This window comes from Amphibalanus amphitrite, unplaced genomic scaffold, assembly GCF_019059575.1.
Source record: "Amphibalanus amphitrite isolate SeventyFive unplaced genomic scaffold, NRLGWU_Aamphi_draft 001789F_arrow, whole genome shotgun sequence".
NCBI lineage: Eukaryota > Metazoa > Arthropoda > Thecostraca > Balanomorpha > Balanidae > Amphibalanus > Amphibalanus amphitrite.
The window spans coordinates 55,183-77,296 of record NW_024883282.1 but is presented as its reverse complement, the minus strand read 5'-3'; the positions used below and the strand labels follow the sequence as shown (position 1 = coordinate 77,296).

At 47.3% G+C, this 22,114-nt stretch overlaps 1 protein-coding gene across 3 annotated transcripts in view; it reads left to right on the top strand.

Annotated features, from left to right (window-relative positions):
* Window positions 1-325: 325 nt before the first annotated feature.
* The window catches only part of LOC122375172 (ras-GEF domain-containing family member 1B-like), a 56,604-nt gene continuing 34,815 nt past the window's right edge, over window positions 326-22,114 (top strand). The window contains exons 1-2 of one of the 3 annotated variants that reach the window (XM_043354413.1): window positions 326-634; window positions 1,192-1,338. In XM_043354413.1, the coding sequence (XP_043210348.1) occupies window positions 569-634; window positions 1,192-1,338 (213 nt within the window). In that variant the 5' untranslated portion in view covers window positions 326-568. The remainder of the gene's footprint in view (window positions 635-1,191; window positions 1,339-22,114) is intronic. The other 2 variants (XM_043354412.1, XM_043354415.1) reach the window with 2 other exon arrangements.

Genomic DNA, 22,114 nt, shown 5'->3' with positions numbered 1-22,114 from the left:
GAGTCTCCTGAAAAGCTGCAGCGTCAGTTTCGCTCTTGCCCAATATTCCTCGCTTGCTCAATCATGCGCATCCACTGCCGCACCGACATTACTGCGATTGCGCTTGCGAACTTAATTAGTAGCCTCCCTGGCTGGTGGCGCCGCTTGGGGAGCGAGGACCAACTCCCATTGCTCATCATTGGCGTGTCAGTTGTGTTACGCAGGGTGTCAATCTCGGTGGTGGGGGGGGGGGGGGGTCGGGATATGTTTAGCGGGTATTGATGTATAAGCACCCATGCTAGGTATTTGGAGATACAATGTCACATTTTGTTTATGTACAATCACTTATTTACGTCAGAAATTGCAAGAATGTTGGGTACAGGAAGAGAGGAAGATACGAAAACCATGGAACCCGTGGATACCATCCTGGACAGTGTTGACGCCAGTCAATGATGTTTCTATGTTCAGTACCTATTCCACATTTTATGATAACATACCCTCACCAAAAAAAGCACGAATTGGATCTTCAGCTGGAAGTGCAGCTCTGCAAAGTGAAATATGAGTGAAACCGTGAAGCTACAAACCTGATATGGCCTTCTGGCTTTTAGCAATATGTTCGCTACTTCTTGGTTTCTACTGGTACACAAGAAAACTGGTGGGTATCCGTAATGCGCTTGCATCAAAGCATATGAAGCAAACACTTGCCGCACATTGTGTAGCTACTTTATTTATGCCACGATATCGATTTTTTCATTGAACTAATACATGGGAAATGTCTATCCCCTCTCTTCCAATGTCGGGTGCTTCCGTCATTTGTTTAATTATACCTATACCTACAGCATTATCATTTTGTAGGTTTTTGGGGACCTCCCTTCATTGCAAAATGCAATCACTCGCATTCTAAACCCAGCCGTTTCTTATTCTCGTATAATTTAAACACATTCTTTCAGCCCAATCAATCTTCGTCCCGACCCGTATGCATTAACCACAGCGCTCTGACTTTTTAAAGACATATCTAACTTGTACCACGTAACCAGTCGACTCTTTTTCTTCGCAGCCATCCATCTGTCACGTGACCAATCGCTTGCGTTCTCTTCACAGCATTTACACATTTATTCATTACGTGACCAACAGTCTGTCTTTTTCTTCCCGCATCCCTCCACATTTTTTATCACGTGACTAAACTGCTGTCTTTCTTCTTCTTTTCCGCAGCCCTCCATCTTCGGCACTGTGACAGGAGACGACTGTCACCTCACCAACGGAGCTGTCACTCCTGACAGGCACACCAATGGATCCGTCAGTCCTGACCGGCGCACCAACGGCTCTGCCAGCCCCGACTGTCAACAAACTGTCAATGAGGTGAGTGACAGCTCGGCTGGTCCGAATGTCAGCTGTCATTGAGAAAGTGACAGCAGGTGTGACTGTCAGTTGTCAACGAAATGATGACAGTTGGGGGATAATGGACGGGATTGTGGATTGTAGAGATTGGCTGCGAGGAAAGTCGAAGACTTGCGAGGAAGATGTGAAAGGCATTAAATAAAAATAAATGTTACTTAGAAAGCAAACAGTCGTAGAGTGAACTTTCAAGATCGGTGGTATAAAGGGAGATAAATGTTGTCTCAGCTCGACAACACATGCTATCTTTACGGAGCGAGCGAAGCGAGCGTAGTCTTTCCTTAGATTAAAGGTAGTGTGCCACCTTTGAAAGATTTCCCATTTTATTTTTCCTAGGATAAGAAGCTTCTGTTTTTACCTAATATCGCAAAAAAAAAAATCAAAAATGGGCCTGGAATAGTGCCTTTTTCGCCTAAAAGTTTTTCGGTTTTTAGATATGTATAACAACTGTAGTGGGCTCACCTGCAAACAGGCGTCGGGCAACAATCGCGAATGCGGCGCACTTGTGACAATAAGCAAAGGTCATTATAGTGTTACGACCATACGACGTACGGGAATGAGTTATCAGCTGTCTAATCGTAGACAACACAATGTCGAGCCTTAAACTGTAAGCCCGTATTGGTATTGTTTCTTTTATTTGGCTGTCGAACATTATTTATGGTTTGAAATATGATTTTATGTAAAATAATTGATATGAAAAAGCCGTCTTATAAGTTATGACCCCATTTCACCACACGCAAGTGGCAGAAATGACAATGATCAGCTGACGCATTTTTCTTGGCCGAAGTCAGAGCGCGCGGCCCGACGCACCACGCGTATTTGGAAATTCCGACCTCGACGAGCATCAGAAGCCACCTAACAGGCGTGTTCGAAACCGCAGGAGATGATGATGAACGGGTTTATCGAAACTTGATTGGATGAGCATATCGGTAATAGCGATTTCAGTGTGTGCATTTATTGTTTATAGTGGTGTGAAATGTGGTTGGGGTACGACCGACAACCCGTCGGGGCGAATTTCGCACTGGGGTACTCAAAATTTGAAGAATTTAAGACGTTTCCATGAGTTTTGAAGGTATGGATAAGTTCTAAAAATCCGGTTCTCCTTATCTGGGCCATTAACTCCATACGGTCCAAGAAAGCTGGCACACTACCTTTAACGGAAATTTCTGAGTATGAGCGGCCGGCCGGCCGGCCGGCCGTGGTCACGGTTTTGCGAAGCCTATATCTCAGCAACCACTTGACCGATTTACATGCGGTAATTTTTGTAGGGTAGCTTCATTCCTTCTGCCAAGTATTGGACTATTCCCGATGCATGTGGGTGACCCCTTATGCACGTGCCACGTGCAAAACGTAGAGGTGTCACTTTTGTAATTGTTGCAATATCTCGGTAACTACTGGGCCGATTGCGCTGAAAGTTGGCATGTAGGTAGGCACCCACTAGGCAATGCATGTTCATGTGCCAGAGTTGGGGTGCTGCTGCACGTGCGCACGTGCAGGGGTCGATTCCAGATCTCGAGAACGGCTGAACCGATTGCGCTCAAATTTGGTACACGGTTACGGAGCAGTTAGTAGGGTGCCGTGCACAAGTCAGTTGGGACCCATTTTGCACGTGCGCACGTGCAGGGTGCCGCTTCCAGATCTCGAGAATGGCTGGGCCGATTGTGCTCAAATTTGGCACATCGCTAGAGACCGGTTAGTAGGGTGCCGTGCACAAGTCAGTTGGCGGTACCCCTCGAAATTTCGCACGTGCAAGGCTCACCCTCTCGCTCGCTCCGTTAGTCGCCCCAAAAGGCGTTATACTGGTTGAGTAAATACAGTTTAATGAACTAATTTCACCAATAGGCAGCTTCGGGCAAGTTTTAACTTGCATTTTCAGAAGCTACTGTAACCGACTTCGTTATGAATTGTTACTGAGGAGCGTTTTGTTCATCACATAATAAAGCACTTGAGATAATTGAAACTCATAGAGCTTCCAAGTGCCAGCGCCAACTTTTCCGCATTCACCTTCATTGCCAACTTGGATTTACATATTTCCAACCGTGCTCATCAGTTTATCAACTTTGTCTATTGATCACCCCACAAATGCCTTCAGTTCGGTTTATCGATTTTCATTGTTGTGAGTTGGTAGAACCCTCATTCACCTTCACTCGTACCTATCTCCACTTCCTCACTTTATAGCGAAACGGTAGTTCAGCGAAGCTATCTTCTAACCAACGGGGAGTACTTCAAACACATTTAAATGTGCTTCCTAGACACCGAACCGCCGAAATTGCCCCAAAGTGGGCAGGAGAGTGCACAACATTTGTCGACAAGCGGTATATTCGACAAGTTTTGACGCAATCGCATTATGCAGCCTGTCGGAATGAGGTTGAGTTGAGTGAGCTTTTATCGGTGGAAATGGATGACCTGATCAGCTAAAACGCTTTTGATTGATTGCCCCCGCTACGGCGAAGGCCCGACTGAGTGCGAAGTGCATTGGTGTGTGGTAATGCATGTTCTTGGTGTTGCTACTAAGTGGTAAAATTTCGGCGAAATTGTGATATGATTTTGTTTCGAATGGCAAAATCAATGGTTACTTATCAACTAGCGCGTAACTCCGCCGTTTTTTTGGGTATTGGGGACTGCCTTATGTATCCACGTAATGTTGCTTGAGGTATGTTTTGTCATGACATCTGCAAAATGTTATAACGGGGAAATTTTTAATTTATGTTTATGATCGTGCTTGCTCTACTATTATTAGGTAACAATTTTTTTTGCTCAATCAAATGAAAAAAAGTCATTTGTTTCCATGACGTGCCTCCCCAGTAATAACCAGCGCACATTAGCACTAAACCCATTACCCTTCTTCCTTCTTCTTCCCTCTCAGACAACTACCGTCCATTTCCTCGCTCGCCACTGTTGACAAAACATTGCCAGTCGCGCCCCGTATATCGGCACCCAGCGCTCAGTCTAACGGCGTCCTATACCGGGGCGCCACTAATGCATGCCAAGTGCCCTGGAAGACAGGTCACGTGCACCGGTCTGTTCTCATCAGTCTGCCGACAGCAGGTGTCGGAGAGATTGTGTTAACGATAGCACCGGAACTGCCAATGGGGTGTCGGTGATGGGGCGGTGTTGATAAGGGGGAGGGTAGGGGACAGGTGGGGTAGGACGGGATTCTGTATGCATGGCTTCCTGGTGTATGATAAGGAAGGCACACGACGCTATCGCTAACCTAAATAATGCAATCCTATAAGTCACCATGGAGGCATGTGAATCAAATTCATGTAGGTGAAGGAATATTATACAATTTTAGCATATTCCTATCCGAATCCGGATGATCTATCAAAATTCAAATCGTTCATATCATAAGATAGCGTGGCTTTATAAAAGTGCCACTTCACACCTACACACTCTCCGTCAAGAACTTCAGGCTATCTTTGACGCTCCGCACTTGTAGAGCCTGCCTGACCTGTCACCACCCTGCCCACTGAATTAATGGGCGCCGCTCACAACAGTGACACGAAATGAGCAGTGAGCTCACCACACGAGGCAGGGTGTGTCGAGACGAAGGGAGGGAGGGAGGGGGAGAGAGAGAGAGAGAGAGAGAGAGAGAGAGAGAGAGAGAGAGAGAGAGAGAGAGAGAGAGAGAGAGAGAGAGAGAGAGAGAGAGAGAGAGAGAGAGAGAGAGAGAGAGAGAGAGAGAGAGAGAGAGAGAGAGAGAGAGAGAGAGAGAACTCTGTAATATTTCATTTTCTTTGTTTTTTTGAACAGTGAAACTTATTTTGCATCTGTTATTCCGTCTCTCCACCATCTATGTTTGTCTCCGTATTTTGTATCATGTGTCTCTGTCCTCTGTCTCTCTGGCTTTCTTTTTTTCTCTCTCTCCCCTCTCTCTCTCTCTCTCTCTGCCTCCATCCCCGCTCTCCTCTCTCTCCCCCTCTCTCCGTCGTTGCCGATGCGACTCGGCCGCGATAGTCACCGTCGGACGGCCGTCCGCGACGCGCCCATTGTGTGACGGCACACGTCCCCGACGCGGGGGTAATCCCTCCCCTCTCCCTCCCCCTCCCCCCTGTCCAGACCCTCCCCAGTCGACTTGCGCCGCCCCCTGATACAGACGTTGGCCGAGAGATAGGCGGCCACAACAGAAGGCGGAGAGGAGAGACGGGGATAGATGTCGATACGGTGATGCTGATGGATGCAGGGAGCAGGATACTGTGCGCGACAATACACGAAGATGGATCCGATGATGGCGTTGTAGTGGTATTATATGCATTACTGTGCTGGAGTTCTTTGCTGCTTTTGTACAGATGAATGAAGCTGAAGCATTAGGCGATATTACTGCTCATGATGTGAGATCAGAGCAATGCTTTTTCTTCTTCAGAATATAATCATCGTTTGTAAAACATTGACACAACTGTCAGGCGAGCACGTGCTAGAGAAAGGAACTTCATTCCATCTAACTGAAACTAATTTATCTTTTGAGGCGCAGATGCAACTTTTTTCGGTGTCCGTTCAGAGGTGTAGACATTGGATGGTGACTGGTTTCTTTCTTTTTAGTTAAATATTTCATTCTATTTATTGCTAAAGTTTCATCAAAGACTTGGAAAAAAAACGGCAAACGATTCGCTCGGGAGAGAACTGGACACCAAACTGCCGGAATTGTTTTGATAATTGAGCCAGTTCTTCACGCAAGCCAAGTTTGGAGCTTCCACAACTGCAATTTTTCCATAGGAGTACGACTATGATTCTATGACTTATATTGCCCAGTGTCCTGAGCACTGTTTGCGCAGGATATGTATTTTCTCCCTTGTTTACCTTCCTCATATAAAAGTATGTTTGGACACCTATCTGTACTGCCGATCTATCCAAGCAGAGGTCACTAACCACGTTTATCCCCCCTCCATCCACTACCCTCCCCCTCCCCCCGTGATGGAAGAGAAGCAATAAGGACGGACCGGCGGGGACATACATACAGCCGTCCACTGCCGCAGGTCTCCGAGAGCTCGTATGTTGTGTGCTGTCTCTGTTAGAATCTGAGCGGGTTGGAACGAGGGCTGGCGCGCGGTCAAAGGGAAACATGTGGGAACTCGCATTAGGGTCACTGTGAAAGATGACTGGAATGAGTGAAAAAAAGATTGAAGTGTTTATCATATGGGTGTGAGGCTATACATATGTATATAGTACGAATGCCGTCAGTCCTTTTCTTCCGCAAAACATTTCTATGAAAGTGTTCTCATCGAATTGCCAAAGATTTCTGGTTTCCAACATTTTGAAAGTTGGAGCTACACTTGCATCCCTTAAGTGCATATTCCTTCACCCCATCCTCCCATATAGGTACTAAAAATATGTCACGCGCATGTAGATAAAGTGACACAAGTCGATTCGGCGTATCACCATCGACCCAAAAGTTCATGACCTAGCGTGACAGCCATTACCTTGAAAGGTAGAAAAGTTTCACAAGCTGCGGCATCCTGTAACTCAGCATGCCGTTCGTGGTGGAACACCAAGCAGTGCAAATATCGCCATCGCTTATTCTCGAAAGAGATGGCCATTGTACGATATCATCAGCGAATGCACTGCCATCACTCGCTGTCTGTACACAAATCTCGCAGATCATTTGCACCCGCGACTTCCGTTTTTGCACCCGATACTAACATTGCGGCTCTCAGACAATACCGGTTAAAACCAGACATTTGCACTTTTGAAGACGAGCAACACCTGTAGACTCGACGCCGGAACGCCAGGGACGTCAAGCATCATAAAAGACCCGTCACTCCGCGCTCGGTCCGTTCACATCTGCTTATGTCAAACGCTGTATCGCACCTCCGCACCATGACGGCAGTTTTGGGGATAAATTCACGGTAAGACAGATATGGCAGAAAAATCGTGATAGACAGTCCAACAAGTGTTCTATTGGCGGTTACTCAAAGGTCTTTGTTCTTTGACAGCCAGTGCATGGTCTCATGAAAGGTGCTGAGGCACGCGGTGCTCATATTTCGCTATAAAAGCGCAGACCGGCAGTGGCACTCTCACACAGGGCCCTCAAAGGTTGCAGGATGAAGCTAAGCGTCGTGCTTCTTATTGCGTTTGCGCTTGCCGCTCCGGCACTGGCCGCAGTGCACCGTGGCAGACCAAGACCATCTACTACTACCACTACCACTACTACCACCACTACTACTACGACTACAGCGAGCACTACCACGGAGAGCGCGCTGAGCTCGTACGCCCAGGAGGTGCTGGCCGCCGCCCAGTCGGCAATGGCCTCCGGTACGTGCGGCGGGCGAACCACCGAGTGTAGCACGAGCTGCTACGGCGACACCGAATCTGTCTACATCGAGTACACGGACGACCAGTACCGGTACATCATCGTCAACGGCATCCCCGACCACACCGCCAACGAGGGCGCCGAAAGGCCCAACCCCAACGACGCTTGTGAGGTTCGGAGCTACATGCAGGTGCCGCTTAATGTCACCATCACCAGCTATACCAGCAGCAGCATGGGCTCTGTCGGTCTCGCTGTTTCCGGAGCGTACATTTACAACCCTCTCAGCAATCCCGATGGCGTCGATGACGTTGCCGTTCTCAATGAGGGCGAGGGCTTCGATAGCTGCGATGGCCACGCCGATGAGGTCTGTTCGTACCACTACCACGAGACCATCGGCTGTGTGTCGGACGGCACCGACTGCCCCATGGTAGGTTACATGCGGGACGGCGTTCCCGTCTACGGTCTCTGTACCATCGATGGTACCCAACTGAAGTCCTGCTACTCTCAGACGTCCGGCGACGGCTACTCGACAAGCGATTACGAGTGGGTTGACAGCAGCGACTGTCACTTGGACGTCAACAACGGCTACACCTTCTCCGATGGCAGCTACGGCTACGTCCTCACTGATAGCTTCCCCTACACCCCGCCGGGCTACATGGCTGCTCCAGCTAACATCTGCACGTTCTAAAGCGAGTCTATACTCCGGGGCACCCAATTTTGAAGATAAATATCGGGGTACCATGTGGTTGTTGATGATGACTATGGTGACGCTTGGGTTTGCAACTCTGAAGCTTTTGTTTCGGTTCGACTCTCTCTTATATGATGTGTCATTGATACTGCATTTCTCCCTCTGGCACTGCATTATTGATCTGCTATGAATAATAAATATTGACCTGAAAACGGTGCACGTAAGAAAAGTGGACGAATTCGTGATGCCGCCACTGCCAGGCATTTTCTCAGCAATATCGTGTTGTGTGGAAAACGATGTTCATAGCATAGGTTTTGCTTAAAATAAACGGAATATTAGCTAATGACAAAAACTTCATATAGTACTATTCCGTCCATTGTGGTGTTTTTTATTGCGTCTGATTAATTTCACTTCTTAATGGGACTGTCAACACTGGCTTGACGTTCAATGGACCTTGCTGTTGAAAATATTTCTCGGACCATTTTTCGAGACCACCGCTGTCACCGTGTAACGACCGCTTGGGTCATTGTTGCATGTGTTCATATACATCATGTTTATGAGACCACATTGCCGGAGTAGCGTCTCTCTTCTTCATGACACCCATCGTTTATCGTAAGACTAACGAGGTCAGATTGGGCTGAGAAATGACCCTGGTATCAGACTTCCTTTCGGGTTCGTCGGATCGACATGCTTCACTGACCGGCCGCTAAGAGGTCATCGTCTTCATTGCGGTGAAGCTGGACTCTCTCTCTCTCTCTCTCTCTCTCTCTCTCTCTCTCTCTCTCTCTCTCTCTCTCTCTCTCTCTCTCTCTCTCTCTCTCTCTCTCTCTCTCTCTCTCTCTCTCTCTCTCTCTCTCTCTCTCTCTCTCTCTCTCTCTCTCTCTCTCTCTCTCTCTCTCTCTCTCTCTCTCTCTCTCTCTCTCTCTCTCTCCCCCTCTTTCCTCTCTCCCTCTCTCCCTCTCTCCCTCTCTCTCTCTCTCTCTCTCTCTCTCTCTCCGTCCTGCTCTGACTTTTCTTTCCGTACATAATCACCCCTTTCTTTTCCTTATACAATCACATCCTCTCACTATTTCCTCTTCTCTCACTCCTTTCATTCTATTCCGCTCTCACTTCTCCGCCGTTCTGTTTTTTATCTCTCTCTCTCTCTCTCTCTCTCTCTCTCTCTCTCTCTCTCTCTCTCTCTCTCTCTCTCTCTCTCTCTCTCTCTCTCTCTCTCTCTCTCTCTCTCTCTCTCTCTCTCTCTCTCTCTCTCTCTCTCTCTCTCTCTATCTATCTCTATCTCTATCTCTCTCTCTCTCTCTCCCTCTCTCTCTCTCTCTCTCTCTCTCTCTCTCTCTCTCTCTCTTCTTTTTCATTTTTGTTTTACCGTCCTTGATTCAGTCTTTAGCCCGGTCCCGATCTGAGGTCCTACGCGGCGTTTTGACTCGCCACTCCACCGCTCAAATTTCACTCTCAATATTATGAGGCCGAGGCTGAATTGCACCCTTCGAGTGCCCTGTTTGTGTTCGTGAATCAAAATCTCCATCTATTTGGGGGAGTGGCACGAGGAGTAATCGTAGAGTTCAGACTGGGCGGATCGGAATGATCTATACCTTCTTGAATGAAAAAAATGCAGTAGATATCAGAGGCTGGCTGAGTTTTGCTATCGAGCTTTTCAACTTTGAATTTGGTGTAGGTAAATGTAAGTTCTTAGCACAGCATCTCCTCACCACACCAGAAGAGACTGAACTTACGAGTATAGGTACATTCTGTTTTACGGTTCGGTTTTAACAAATTTACGCTATTACACACCACAGGCATGCCCGGAACGCATGACAGCACAACTAGCTCTACGTCAAACGCACAACCGAACGCATAGCCGCTCGCGCTAAACGCACAACCGAACGCATAAACGCCCGCGCTAAACGCACAGCCGAACGCACAGCCGCCTGCGCCGAACGAAGACAGGCTGGCGAGCTCCTCTCTGGCTTGTTTTCCGTCGGGAAAACGGATGGCCCGCCTGAAGAGGCAATGGCTCGTCCCAGGACGGAGGCCTGGCCTGGGGAACCGGCGATAAACCGAGCACACTGACGGCCCACTGGGGGGTGGGGGTGGGGTGGGGGTCCCTCCCTCCTCCTTCGCTGTATAGCAGTCACCCCTCCCCCAAGAATATGGGCGGATATTCTGCCTGAGCGTAGAAGAAAAATGGGTAGAAGTAATTAGTGACGAAAATAACTGGTTGCCGTATTTTTATATACTTTTTCGAAATATTTGGTTTGATTGTGTCTGGAATGGTGAAAAGTGATGTTTTGGGTTTAGCTCCGTGGTGTTTCTAATTCTCCTGATGGGCTGGGCGACAAAAGTAGCACTTTTGCTGTAGTTTCACCGTTGCTTGTGGGTTGATAGTGTACTCGTCTCAGAGGCCAAGATCGGTACTTGGCTCCGCTGTTTTGTCGTCGACTTGTCGTAAATGTGTGTTAGTTGTAGTGTTGTAGCACCAACAGAAAGTGATGATAGGAAAAAGCGGAAAAGTATGCGTATAAAACTTCGATTTTTTCTCGTTGTACCGTGCTTTCTAAGCAGACAGTGTGTAGCTGTTTGGTACTCCGGTGGTTACTTTACAGTGAGATTCAAGTAAAGCTATATTTATCGAAATTACTAGCGGAATTATGTACTGTGCTGGAATAGAAAAAGTCAACAATTCCATAGGAGTTCCCATGACGAGCTCTTTTGTCAATAATTCCTCGTCTTTTTCTTCGATCTCTTAGCAGCCATCTAATGCATTTGCGAACCTGTAACATTTATAGATTTAAAATGTCCCTTACTTACTTCTGCAAGGGTCTATTCCTGTACCACTTTTTTGTCTTTTACCTCACTATAAGGCACTTACGTACTCACGGCGTTGTCGATATTTCCAATTCCTGAGTGGCCTTCCAATTATGCTAAAACGCCTCTGTTTGAGCGTCGCAGAAACGGCGTCTGTTGATCGAACAATTACCAGGCGCCGATGTCGTTCTGTTTGCTCGCTAAAATGCAAAGCGTGACGAATCTGATGAACGCATTCAGAGGCATTCACTTAAAATGGTGATAAGATGCAGACGTGTCTTTCGGACAAAGGATTTTGCTATCTGTTGAAGATTTTTGAGTTTTGAAAGCAGTATTAAGCTCACAATCTCAACAGATACGTTGTAAGCGTTGTAATCTTACATAATTCAGCGTCGCAGAAACATCCTCAAAGGCACCACATGGCTGACTTTTGTTTGATGATCACTCTTCATGACTGATGTGGGATATTTCCATATTTCACACCGACATTGTGGTTGCCCAATTATCGATTGTCCCCCACTGTCGGCCCTCATCCAGCGCCGGCGCTCGGCGGCGGCGTACAAACGTTCGTCGGCAGCGACGCGGAACAGTCGTCTCGACGACGGCGCGTGACGACGGCAGAGGTCGCGGACGGAGCGGCGGGGTCGGGCGGACGCTGTGGCTACCGTGGATCGGGATCAGTGGTGACCAAAGAGTGGTGTTTTAAGTGTGGTATTCTCAGCTGTCTTGAAGGGCAAAGTGTTCTTCGTCTATCTGTGAGCGACAACAGGCCGGTGGATTGTTTGGAGAGGACTTAGAAACACTTTCGGAGTTTTGAGTGCACAGCGGTGGCTGTGGACTGGAATTGTGAGCCCACCGTCCACACAAGTAGAACTTTGTTGATGCTTGGACAACTGGATGAGTGGAAAGAAGCTGGGTCTGGTTAAATCACCTGGCAGCAGGGTACAATTGCCAGAGTGTCAAAGAAACAGCGAAGCGACCGATAGAGATACAATTTTGGAAGAACTGTTGACCTTGGATTTGATTTCAACACGAACATGTTTTTTTTTTGTCCCACGGAAGAACTTTCTCCTGAAAAGATGTCCCGGCAGTAAAGTCATTTAACAAGAGACAAACCTTTTATGCTTATCTGCCTTTGATCTGTATCTTCGCTGAAAAGTACCTTTAAGCCGACCATTTTCTGGTCGGTCGACTGGACGACACTCAACGTTTGATCTGAAACGCTTTAGACACCGATGTAACCGGAAGTGTCCGATTTCCTGCGCAAAGTGGGGTCAAAAGTGACAAACGGCAGAGCGTGCCGGTTTCGGTCGGACAAATCGCTTGCGGACGCGAGGTTCTGAGACGCCTCAGTAAGGAAACTGGTGGTACGTGTGGAGAGAAAGCCACGTGAAGTTCGTGGATTCTGAACTGCAGCTTGCCACGATGGCGATGTACTTTTACGCCAAGAAACTGGGAGACAGCAAGGCTGCGTTCAATAGACAAAAGGTCAGTTGGACTGGGTTAAAAAGAAAATTTAATTGTTCATAAATTTATTGTTCATGGAATGATTTGCATGTGCAATGTGAAGTGACTGATAGTATAGAATATTGTTCAGCGGCCCCAACAAAGATTTAGTACCAGGGATGAAGAGCGGTTTTATATCTGTTATTTAGGTAGGCATTCACCCTAATTCAGTGAGGTGAAGGCCTCTGTTTTCAGTATTGGTTGCTTTCAAGCAAGTTGGCATAATATTCCATTCGTAAATCTCCTTTCATCAGTGTAAGTGACAATATCTCTCAACCTGCACGCCCAATGTAGAATCCCCGCCTCCAATTCCGATTTCAGACGCTGGCTTTCTCTGCTATAATCCCCATAACCCCGCAGCCATGACTTCAGACCCGGGCTAATCAGAGCCCGTCCGATGCTCCGGCGCCAGTAAATAGGCCCTATATCGTCTGACCCCTGTTGACCTGGCGCTATAGCCCCAGGGCACGTTCAGAGCGATGGACAAGAGTCAAGGGGGAGGGATGGGAATTTGTTCAGCGCGGCTGTAAAGGTCACGGTTGGATTCAAAACGTATTGAACATTAGCCTGATTGCTGGTCGTAAGTTGTAAGTGTTCTCAATTGGTTTTCTTCTGGTTGTGTCTCAATTGGTTTTCTTCTGGTTGTGTAAGTGGTTCAATAGTTAATTGTAGAGTTTCATTGCTCTTATTTTTCGCTATTAATTGGATAAAAATAACTATAGTCTGGCAAACCTAAGAAAGAACGGAGTTAAAGCGCCTGAATTACTTTGCGCGTGTTTTGAGCACTTGAAAATGAAATGTATGACTTGGAGAAATTTGTGTGAAAAGTTGTGAGAGAAAATATGGTCTCACAATATAAATGCACATGCATCAATGACCGAAGCACTTTAAATTCATTCTTCTTAGGTTTGCCAGACTGTAATAGCCATGGATGAGATAATAATGGATTGGTGTCTTCGCAGTTTTTGGCGACATTGAGCTCAGGCCTGCCATCTAGCGGGGGAATTATCATAAGTTAGGAGCAAGCCGAGTGAACGCCGCTGATTAGCATTGTGACACACGGGAGTGTTTTGTAGTAGCAGGCTTGATGTGCAATTTTTCAAAAGGTTATGTCTTAATATGTCAGCAAAAGCGAAGAAATTAATAAATTTATGTGCAGGGTCAGTAATAATATCTAGCGGTTCCCTGTTATTTCCTCTTTAAATCGTGAAACAGGGAGTTATTGGAGACTTCGCCAGCACGTGTCGTTTGCGCTATTTTTCACATGAGTCCTTACTTGGCCTAAATCAAACAAATTGTTCGATCAAAGAACAAAACGAACTTCAGTACTAATCTATAAGTCTAATGAAAAAGTAAAACGGAATTGCTAACGTCATTGCCGCTCAATATGTCATTCAAGACGCTCTATGAAAAGGACCCAACCAGTGCCGCGTAGTCGATGAAATTTCAGTGACTTTGGCTCCAACTCCGATTCCGGTATTCAAATATCGACTCCGACTCCTCCGGGCAGAACTGTCGATTCACGCAGACTTTGACTCTGACTCCGACTCTGCAGCCCTGGTAAGTCTGTGGAGTCGATGACTTTTCGGTGACGTTCGACTCATACTCCGACTATAGCTTTTAAAAATCAACCGACTCCGAGTCGGAACAGAACCGCTGGCTCTGACTACAACTCCGCAGCCCTGGCCCAAGATAGCCGCCTAAAACAACTTTGATGTGTGATCTTCTTCGTACATTGTTAATGTTATTTTAAACAAGGAGTGGAAACGGGAGTCGAAGCCTTCACAAACAAGGATCTCCAGTTGCGGATCAATCAACTGCTGGAACAGAAAGGCATAAACACCACGCATCTCATTTAATCGTTTTCCTAACGACTCACCAATGTAAGTACTGATCAATGCAGTGCGAGCATCGATGTGACATTTGTGTGCCAAGTTTGAGTGTTATCCGCCCAGCCGTTCTTGAGATATGGAAGCAGCACCCCGCACGTGCGCACGTGCAGTAGCACCCCATGGTGACACATGGAAATGCATTGGCCACTGGGTGCCTAACTATTGACGAAGTTTTACTGTAATCATTACGGAGTTACTTTATGTGGAACAGTTTCGACACCCCTAAGTTGGCACGTGACACGTGCCGTAACATTAACTAAGATGAAGAAAATCGGGCGAAATTCGGAGAAGAAGGAATAAGCCTACCAAATATGTATGACATATAGTCAAACTGCTGTACCATTGTGAGTAAATGACCATATAAAAGGTCGTACCTACAAGCCGATGGGACTGGGCATTTCAATATACACCGTCTTACGCATTTTATTTTCGTTATTATCTAAAGGCTGCTTGACGTTTTTGGCTTTCAAGCATTTAAGACATTTTTTCTCGTCTCAGGTCCAGTAAGATTACCTCCAACTTGTGGGAATATGCACTTCAAGCCAACTAACACACCACACCCACGTGTGTCATAATGCTGAGAGATGGCGTTCACTCGGCTTGCTCCTAACTTACGATAATTCTCTCGCTAGATGGCAGGCCTGATCCCAATGTCGCGGATCCCAATTTCCACGAGACACCAATCCAGTGTTATATCATCCATGGTAATAGCTTTTCTTATTTTCTTTCTTGCCATTTTTTGTTTTTCTGGGAACGTTTTTTTCTTGCAATCAGTTACAGGCATTTCCTCTCCATTATGAAGCGATAATTTGTATTTATTCTGTCACGCTTGTATAATATAATCCATGCCTCGCCTGTGACCCCTGCCCTCCCTCCGACCTCTACCCTGCCCCGCTAATGGGATGCCCAGCTAGCGTGACCCTGTGGTCGGTGCCAGGCACCAATCTCACCGTGTCCGGACCACCTGTCAACGTGTGTGATTCCTCGGGCGGGTGTGATTTGGTTACGTCTGAAGTCCACTTCGAGCTGACTTTGTTATTAAATTAGTTCGGATTGTTGAGAGATTGATGGGTTATGATTAGACTCGTGATATTCGAAAAAGAACATTTTCTTTCAGTACCATTTTATTTCCATGTAAGTGTACAAGTGTACTCGCTTTATCTGTAGCGGCATAACACCGACATTTTAAGTCTTTTTTTTTAAATAACTTCTGCCTTTGTTGCGTGAAACAGGAAACTGGTGTATTATTATGCCAGTTTACCTGTTTTCTAATATTTTTTTGCCTGTGTAGTTTATGCCCGTAACTTTCCGGTGTTAAATGAGGCGTAATACGAAATAAAGCTAGACAACCGGACGAACAAATGTGCTTCCCAATGAGTTTATGTCTTTTACCGCTCGAGTGGGCTTTCCAGTAGCTTGGGAATTTTATTTTTCTCCAGTCGCTGTGCTTGATATATTGTTATGGACATCGTTATAAATCAGTGGGGCATTATTTACCCTTCAAGTTGTGATGCTAGTCTCCAAAGATTTCGCCCGCTGTTACAATTGCAAGTTCATTATAACTGTCGTAAAAATGTCAAGCTGTAATCAGTACAAATTGTTTCAGGCGGATGACTCATCCGTTACCAGCAAAAAAAAAAAAAAAAACTCGGAGCGATTGGTGATGACTTTATATTTCACATCTGTTAGAATACAATGTAATATTGACAGTATTTTCCCCCAAAGTGTATTAAATATCTTGCCTATGCATACCTATATTCGAATCTTCCCTGCCGTATGCATTCTGATTTTCTGTAGACCATGTCTCCGTCTCCAGGATATTGCGAAGATCGATGGCAAATACCGCGGGCTGTCTGTGCACTACATCCGTGATGCCTTCTGGAAATGTGGCGCTAATGACACAGGCGCAGTTGTGGTTCCTAGAACAGTCAATCATTGATCTTGACAGTTAGATGACAGCGCGTCGCTCACTGGCGGTCCCAGGGGGGGGGGGGGCACGGGGGCCATGGCCCCCCCTTTGGTGCTGAAAGGTGGGGCCATACTATCTTTTGGCCCCACCTTTCAGATCGAACAAAAGTCCTAGAAAGCTTTTTGTATGTTTCATTTTCTTTCTTGCGCCATCAAAGGACGTAAATTTCACTCATGGAGTGGGCTCAGTTTCGCATTCTGTCAATTTGGCGGTCAGCGTCGCTGACACCGATTCACGAGTATGGCCGGATCTTATATGGAATATCAGCGTGGGTTTACTTGAGGCTCTCGTAGGCCCAGCAATGGCTGGCATGAGACCCTCTTCGGCAGTGCCGGGTGGGCCCTGCCAAATGAGCGTGGCTCTTCGACATGCTAAAGTAAGACCTCATGGGTTGATGCTGTGCACCTCAGAAGCCCGGTGGTGACGCCGTATGCTGGCTTGGTTTCTTAAGGATTAGCGTGGGACCTCCGGGGCCTGCATAGAGTTTGCATGAGCTAGTAGGTATGCAATCTCAGAGGCCTGTGTGTAATGTGTACACAGTGGCGGTCGCGGGGGGGGGGACATCAGGGCCATGCCCCCCAAAGGCTAATAAAGGGGGCTATCATATCATTTGCCCCCCTCAAACAACCGATGGGCCCCCATAGGTGTATGGGGCCCTGGCCCTTATTCGATCGTCACGAGGCCTAAAAAAAAACACTCCCAGCTATCAATATAGCTCCCACACCGGTCTTTGAGTGACCTCTGAGGGAACTTCAGTGGCGGTCAAGCGCCCATGTTGGCCGCTTAGAGCCCACATCGACCTCTGAAGCCCCACATCTGGCCTATGATGGCCCCTAACCGTCCTCAGGGGCCCCAACCGGCGTCTGAGCGTCTCACACCGGTCTCTGGTGGCCTTATTTCTGTCTCTGGCGTCCCAAGACGAACCTTTAGGTGCCAATGAGGCCCCGCACTGGCTGCTAAAGACCTGATGCCGGCCTCTAAGGGCCTGCATTGGCCTCTGAGGAAGGCCCATCTTGGCCTTTGAGGGCCCTCTGCTAGCCTCTGGGGTCCAACGACGGCTCATGCCGGTCTTTTAGAGCCCCACGCTGACCTCTGAGGGCCCCATGTTGGCCTGTAATGAGTAAGGGCCCACATTAGCCTCTGAGAGCCCAACTCGGTATCTGATGGTCTCAAACTACTGGCCTTTGCAGTTTGCAGGCCCTGTACTGGTCTCTGAGGGCCTTAAACTGGCCTCTAAGTGAAAACATACATATGCATGGGCTTCTGAAGCTCAGAGGGCTTACGCAGACTCCTGCACAGCCTTACGTTGGTCCTGATCGAGATCACTTTACGTCCTGATGGTCCCGCGTAGATTCCCTCATATTTCGACGTCAGGACCCCATGAGCCGTTGTGGGTCCTGGGGCTGGCAGAGACTGATGAAGTCCTCAGGGCTCAGGGCCAGTCTTCTTAGCATGAGGACTAGGCATTTGAGTGAGCCCCAATAGAGCCGTTGCGAAGCCCACAGGAGTCGCGCGCGGCCCTCAGATGCCAATTTTGAAAGCCAGGAACCTTTGGTCACCAGAGGTCGGTGTACCTAGCTTCTCTCTCCCGCCGCCACACAACTACTCGTATATGGGTAAATGTCATAGTCTGAAAATGCTCTCTGGGTTTCACATGCTTGTTCAAAGCAAGAGGTAGGTATCTGTACTTTTCCGAATTGTTTTATACTGGTAAGGTAAGGTCATGAATCCGCGTGCCCGACCTTCCAGTATATGCTACACCGATCCGTCGCCATGGTGCAGTGGCCCGACCGGTGGAAACACCGTGGGACGAGAAATGGTAGGTACTGGTGATTTTGCCTTAAATTGAGCTTAAAGATTCCACGCAAGAACGAGATGAATGAAGCATAAGTATGGCCAACTGCGCGGCGCCTCGCGGGCGTAAAAAATGAGCCGATCACCCTCCGGTGACGGATAAATGTTATGTCCCGCGAGTGTGAGTTTGGCCCCCCCTTTTCCTAGCGGCTGCGACCGCCAGTGGCGTCGCTGTTTTCGCTACGGTTTGCTAGAAAAAAAGGAAGGCTCAGGCAATTTGCATTTAACTTTCACGGTTTATATGTAAGATCCTTTGCAACATGCCGATCATATGTGCAGGTATTAATTTATTGATTCTCAAAACTATTATTAATCTGGACGGCGCGGACGACGCGTAGCCTAAACATTGGTTTACCATTTTGTTCATAGATGGCGGGATAGGTCGGGCGCCTGCGGCATGCTGCACCGCATTGCGCACTGCCTAGTTTCTACTCTGCCCAGAAGATGGCAGCAGGAATCGTGCGCCTGAAGCATGCTGTACCGCATCGCTCGTTTCGTAGTTACTGCTACGCCCAATAGGTGGCAGCAGAAGTCGTGCGCCTGAAACATGCTGTACCGCAATGCTTGCTGCTTAGTTTCTACTCTGCCCAGAAGATGGCAGCAGGAGTCGTGCGTCTGGAGCATGCTGTACCGCATCGCTCGCTTAGTAGATACTGCTACGCCCAATAGGTGGCAGCAGGAGTCGTGCGCCTGGAGCATGCTGTACCGCATTGCTTACTGTATAGTTACTGTTACGCCCAATAGATGGCAGCAGGAGTCGTGCGCCTGGAACATGCTGTACCGTATTGTTCCCATGAAGGTTTCTCATGCGCCCATTTATGGACAAGGTAATGCAATGAGCATTGATTGGGTGTGATGCTGCGTGGTTTTACATCAGCATTGGTGACATTGGCATTTCCAACTACTGTCCAATTGACTCGGAATAATTTCTGAAGCAAATATAGTCAATTCATATTTGTGTAGATATATCAAGTCCATGCACCCAAAGATAGCGTGCCAGCTTTATTTTGAAGACAATCATACACTGAACTTTCTTGAATTTTCACATTTCTAAATCCTATTTATTCAAATTAATAGATGTAAAGTTACGTGAACATGTGCATTGTGCATTACGCGGCGAAAATACCTGGTCAGGTTTGGAATAAATGCATAATGCAAGCAATGCATAAAACATCAACGTAGCTGTTTGCATTACTATTTTAATATGTCTCTCTTTGTGCTAATTTTGCGGACGAATACCCTTCAAGTGGCTTCTCGTTACACCGGCCCGTGTGCATGTTCTAAGAGCCTTTTAACGACTCTCACCGAGCTTTACACTTTGTGGCATCAAAGGATTTATAGCAATGAACACCGGGGCTGCTTCACATGCCGTCAGCTTCAAGTGTGTTCAAACGTAACAGGTGTCAGAGCACCGCTGGCAACTGAACAAGAGGGAGAGGGAAGCAGGGAAGGCAGGTGAACCACGCTATTCTGTGCCGTGCTTCAAATAATATATATATATATATATATATATATATATATATATATATATATATATATATATATATATATATATATATATATATATATATATATATATATAAATGCAAGAGCCGAATAAAGTAAATGCATAGGAAAACGAAGAGCATTGCAAGTTGGCAAGCTCATTGTTGCATGGTTTCTGTTCTTTTTGCCTATTTGGTGGCGATCGACTGTAAAAAACGCAGTATACCGTCATTCACCGAATTTTATCCCAGTCTCTTTTTCTCTTTCTTTTTCCCCACCCCTCTCTCCGCCTCCCCCCCCCCCCCGCGTGGACCGCGAGCCTCTGCGACTTTCTTCTGACTCCCATCTGTGAGTTTCTCGTGTCGAGTGACCAAGTTGAGTTGTGTTTGGGTACAAGTTTACGGATTAGTTGGAGCCGCCAGAGAAACGCGGCCAGCCGACAGCGAATGATTGCAGGGGGTCTGCAAGACACTTGAATTAGATGTTGGGTTTGGTGGCGAGTTCGTGGGTGTTCTGCCAGGCCGCTCAGCTGGAGTTGGGTGTGGTCTGTGTTACTAGGAATTCTGAAGCTATTAAAAGCTGGAACTTCATAGAACCGATTAATCGTTTTGACTTTATTGCTTAGTACCTCTCTGGCTTTTATTAGGAGAATTAAATTTTCAGTAAGCTCCCCTTCAATGGGCGTTTCTTTCTGCTCGCCTCCTTATCATCAAAGACCGACAGGTGTGCTAGTTAGCCACCCAGTCCCTACCGTTCCGTCCGTCGCCGGACTCTACGGCTGACCCGCCGCCGCCCCGCCGCGGGCGCCTCCCGGGGCGGGGCAGGGGCGGGGGCGGGGGTGGTTCATTATGGTTACTCTGTGCTCCCCGCGGGGTCTGCGCAGAGCCACTGCCCTCCGGCGCCGTCCCCTGGGAGACCGTCAGGCCTGTTTTGCCGTTGGCGAGACCATCGGAAACTGGTAATGTGTCGACGCTGAGCTCCTATCTCGTTCCTCTGTTCTCGCTCTTTGTTTTGTGCTATTTACTCTCTTTCTCCTCTCTCTCTCTCTCTCTCTCTCTCTCTCTCTCTCTCTCTCTCTCTCTCTCTCTCTCTCTCTCTCTCTCTCTCCCTCTCTCTCCCGTGTTTTGCCTCAGTGCTAATTGTGTTGTATGCCTCGCCTGTCAGCTTATTGACTTCCGCTGCTTCCGCGGTGGATGCGTTATGTTCAGTGCGGAATTCTTGGGGAGAGGGGGCAAGTGAGCACCATGGACCATATTGTTTGTGATATTGAAGAACGGGAATAACGCTTTCTGAGGAACAGTTCATATGCTTGTTGTTGTGGGCTTGCACAGCTTTGTTTCAGAAAGCTATTGCAATATCTTCAAAGTAAACAGCAATATCTATGGCGTCATATTTTTGTTTTGCGCGCTGATAATTCCTTGGGATGCATATTTTTAGCAACAAAGGAGATTGCTATGTTGTATGAGGTCTTGGCAGCATACAGCCATATAGCCACCACCCAGGTAACATTAACTATTCATCAGGCTTACGGTGAAATTATAAACGTTTAAACTTTATTTTGATGTCGCCAATGCTGAGATGACCCATTTGAGTTATTGGGGCACTGTCCACGTATCTGGAACAGGTTTCCATGGGCACAGGTTGCCTGAAGGCGAATAGGGATTTATCATGTCTCAAGTTCTAGTCGAAGCTTTGCTTCAGCTTTGTTACTGCTAACATAATATAATTATCTAACAAAGGTATCAATGCCACTCTGATAATTGATATTCATCAAAGATGGGGTTGCTCCTAGGTCAATCTATCTAGGAGTGTTGGGTTGAGGTCTTGATGTTGACCTTTCGTCGAGAAATAATGCAGCAGAAAAATGGCTGCAGCATTGGAAGTGGAACGTCGCAGATAGGGCCTCTCTCTCTCTATTTCTCTCTCTCTCTCTCTCTCTCTCTCTCTCTCTCTCTCTCTCTCTCTCTCTCTCTCTCTCTCTCTCTCTCTCTCTCTCTCTCTCTCTCTCTCTCTCTCTCTCTCTTTCTCTGCCCCCTCCCTCCCTCTCCTTTTCCTCTCCCTCTCCATCTCCCTCTTTCTCTCTGTCTTTCTCTTTCTCTTTCTCTTTCTTTTTCTCTTTCTCTTTTACTCTCTCCTTCCTTCCCTCCCCGTCTTCGGTCTTTTTTCTGTGCCTCAATATTTCTATCTCCGTACGCGCTCCCCCACGCGCAGCAGATATGCGTATTTGCATATCTGCAATATACTTTGTTTCCGTCCCAGGCGGGTACCACCCCACCGGTAATGCGTCCCTGTCT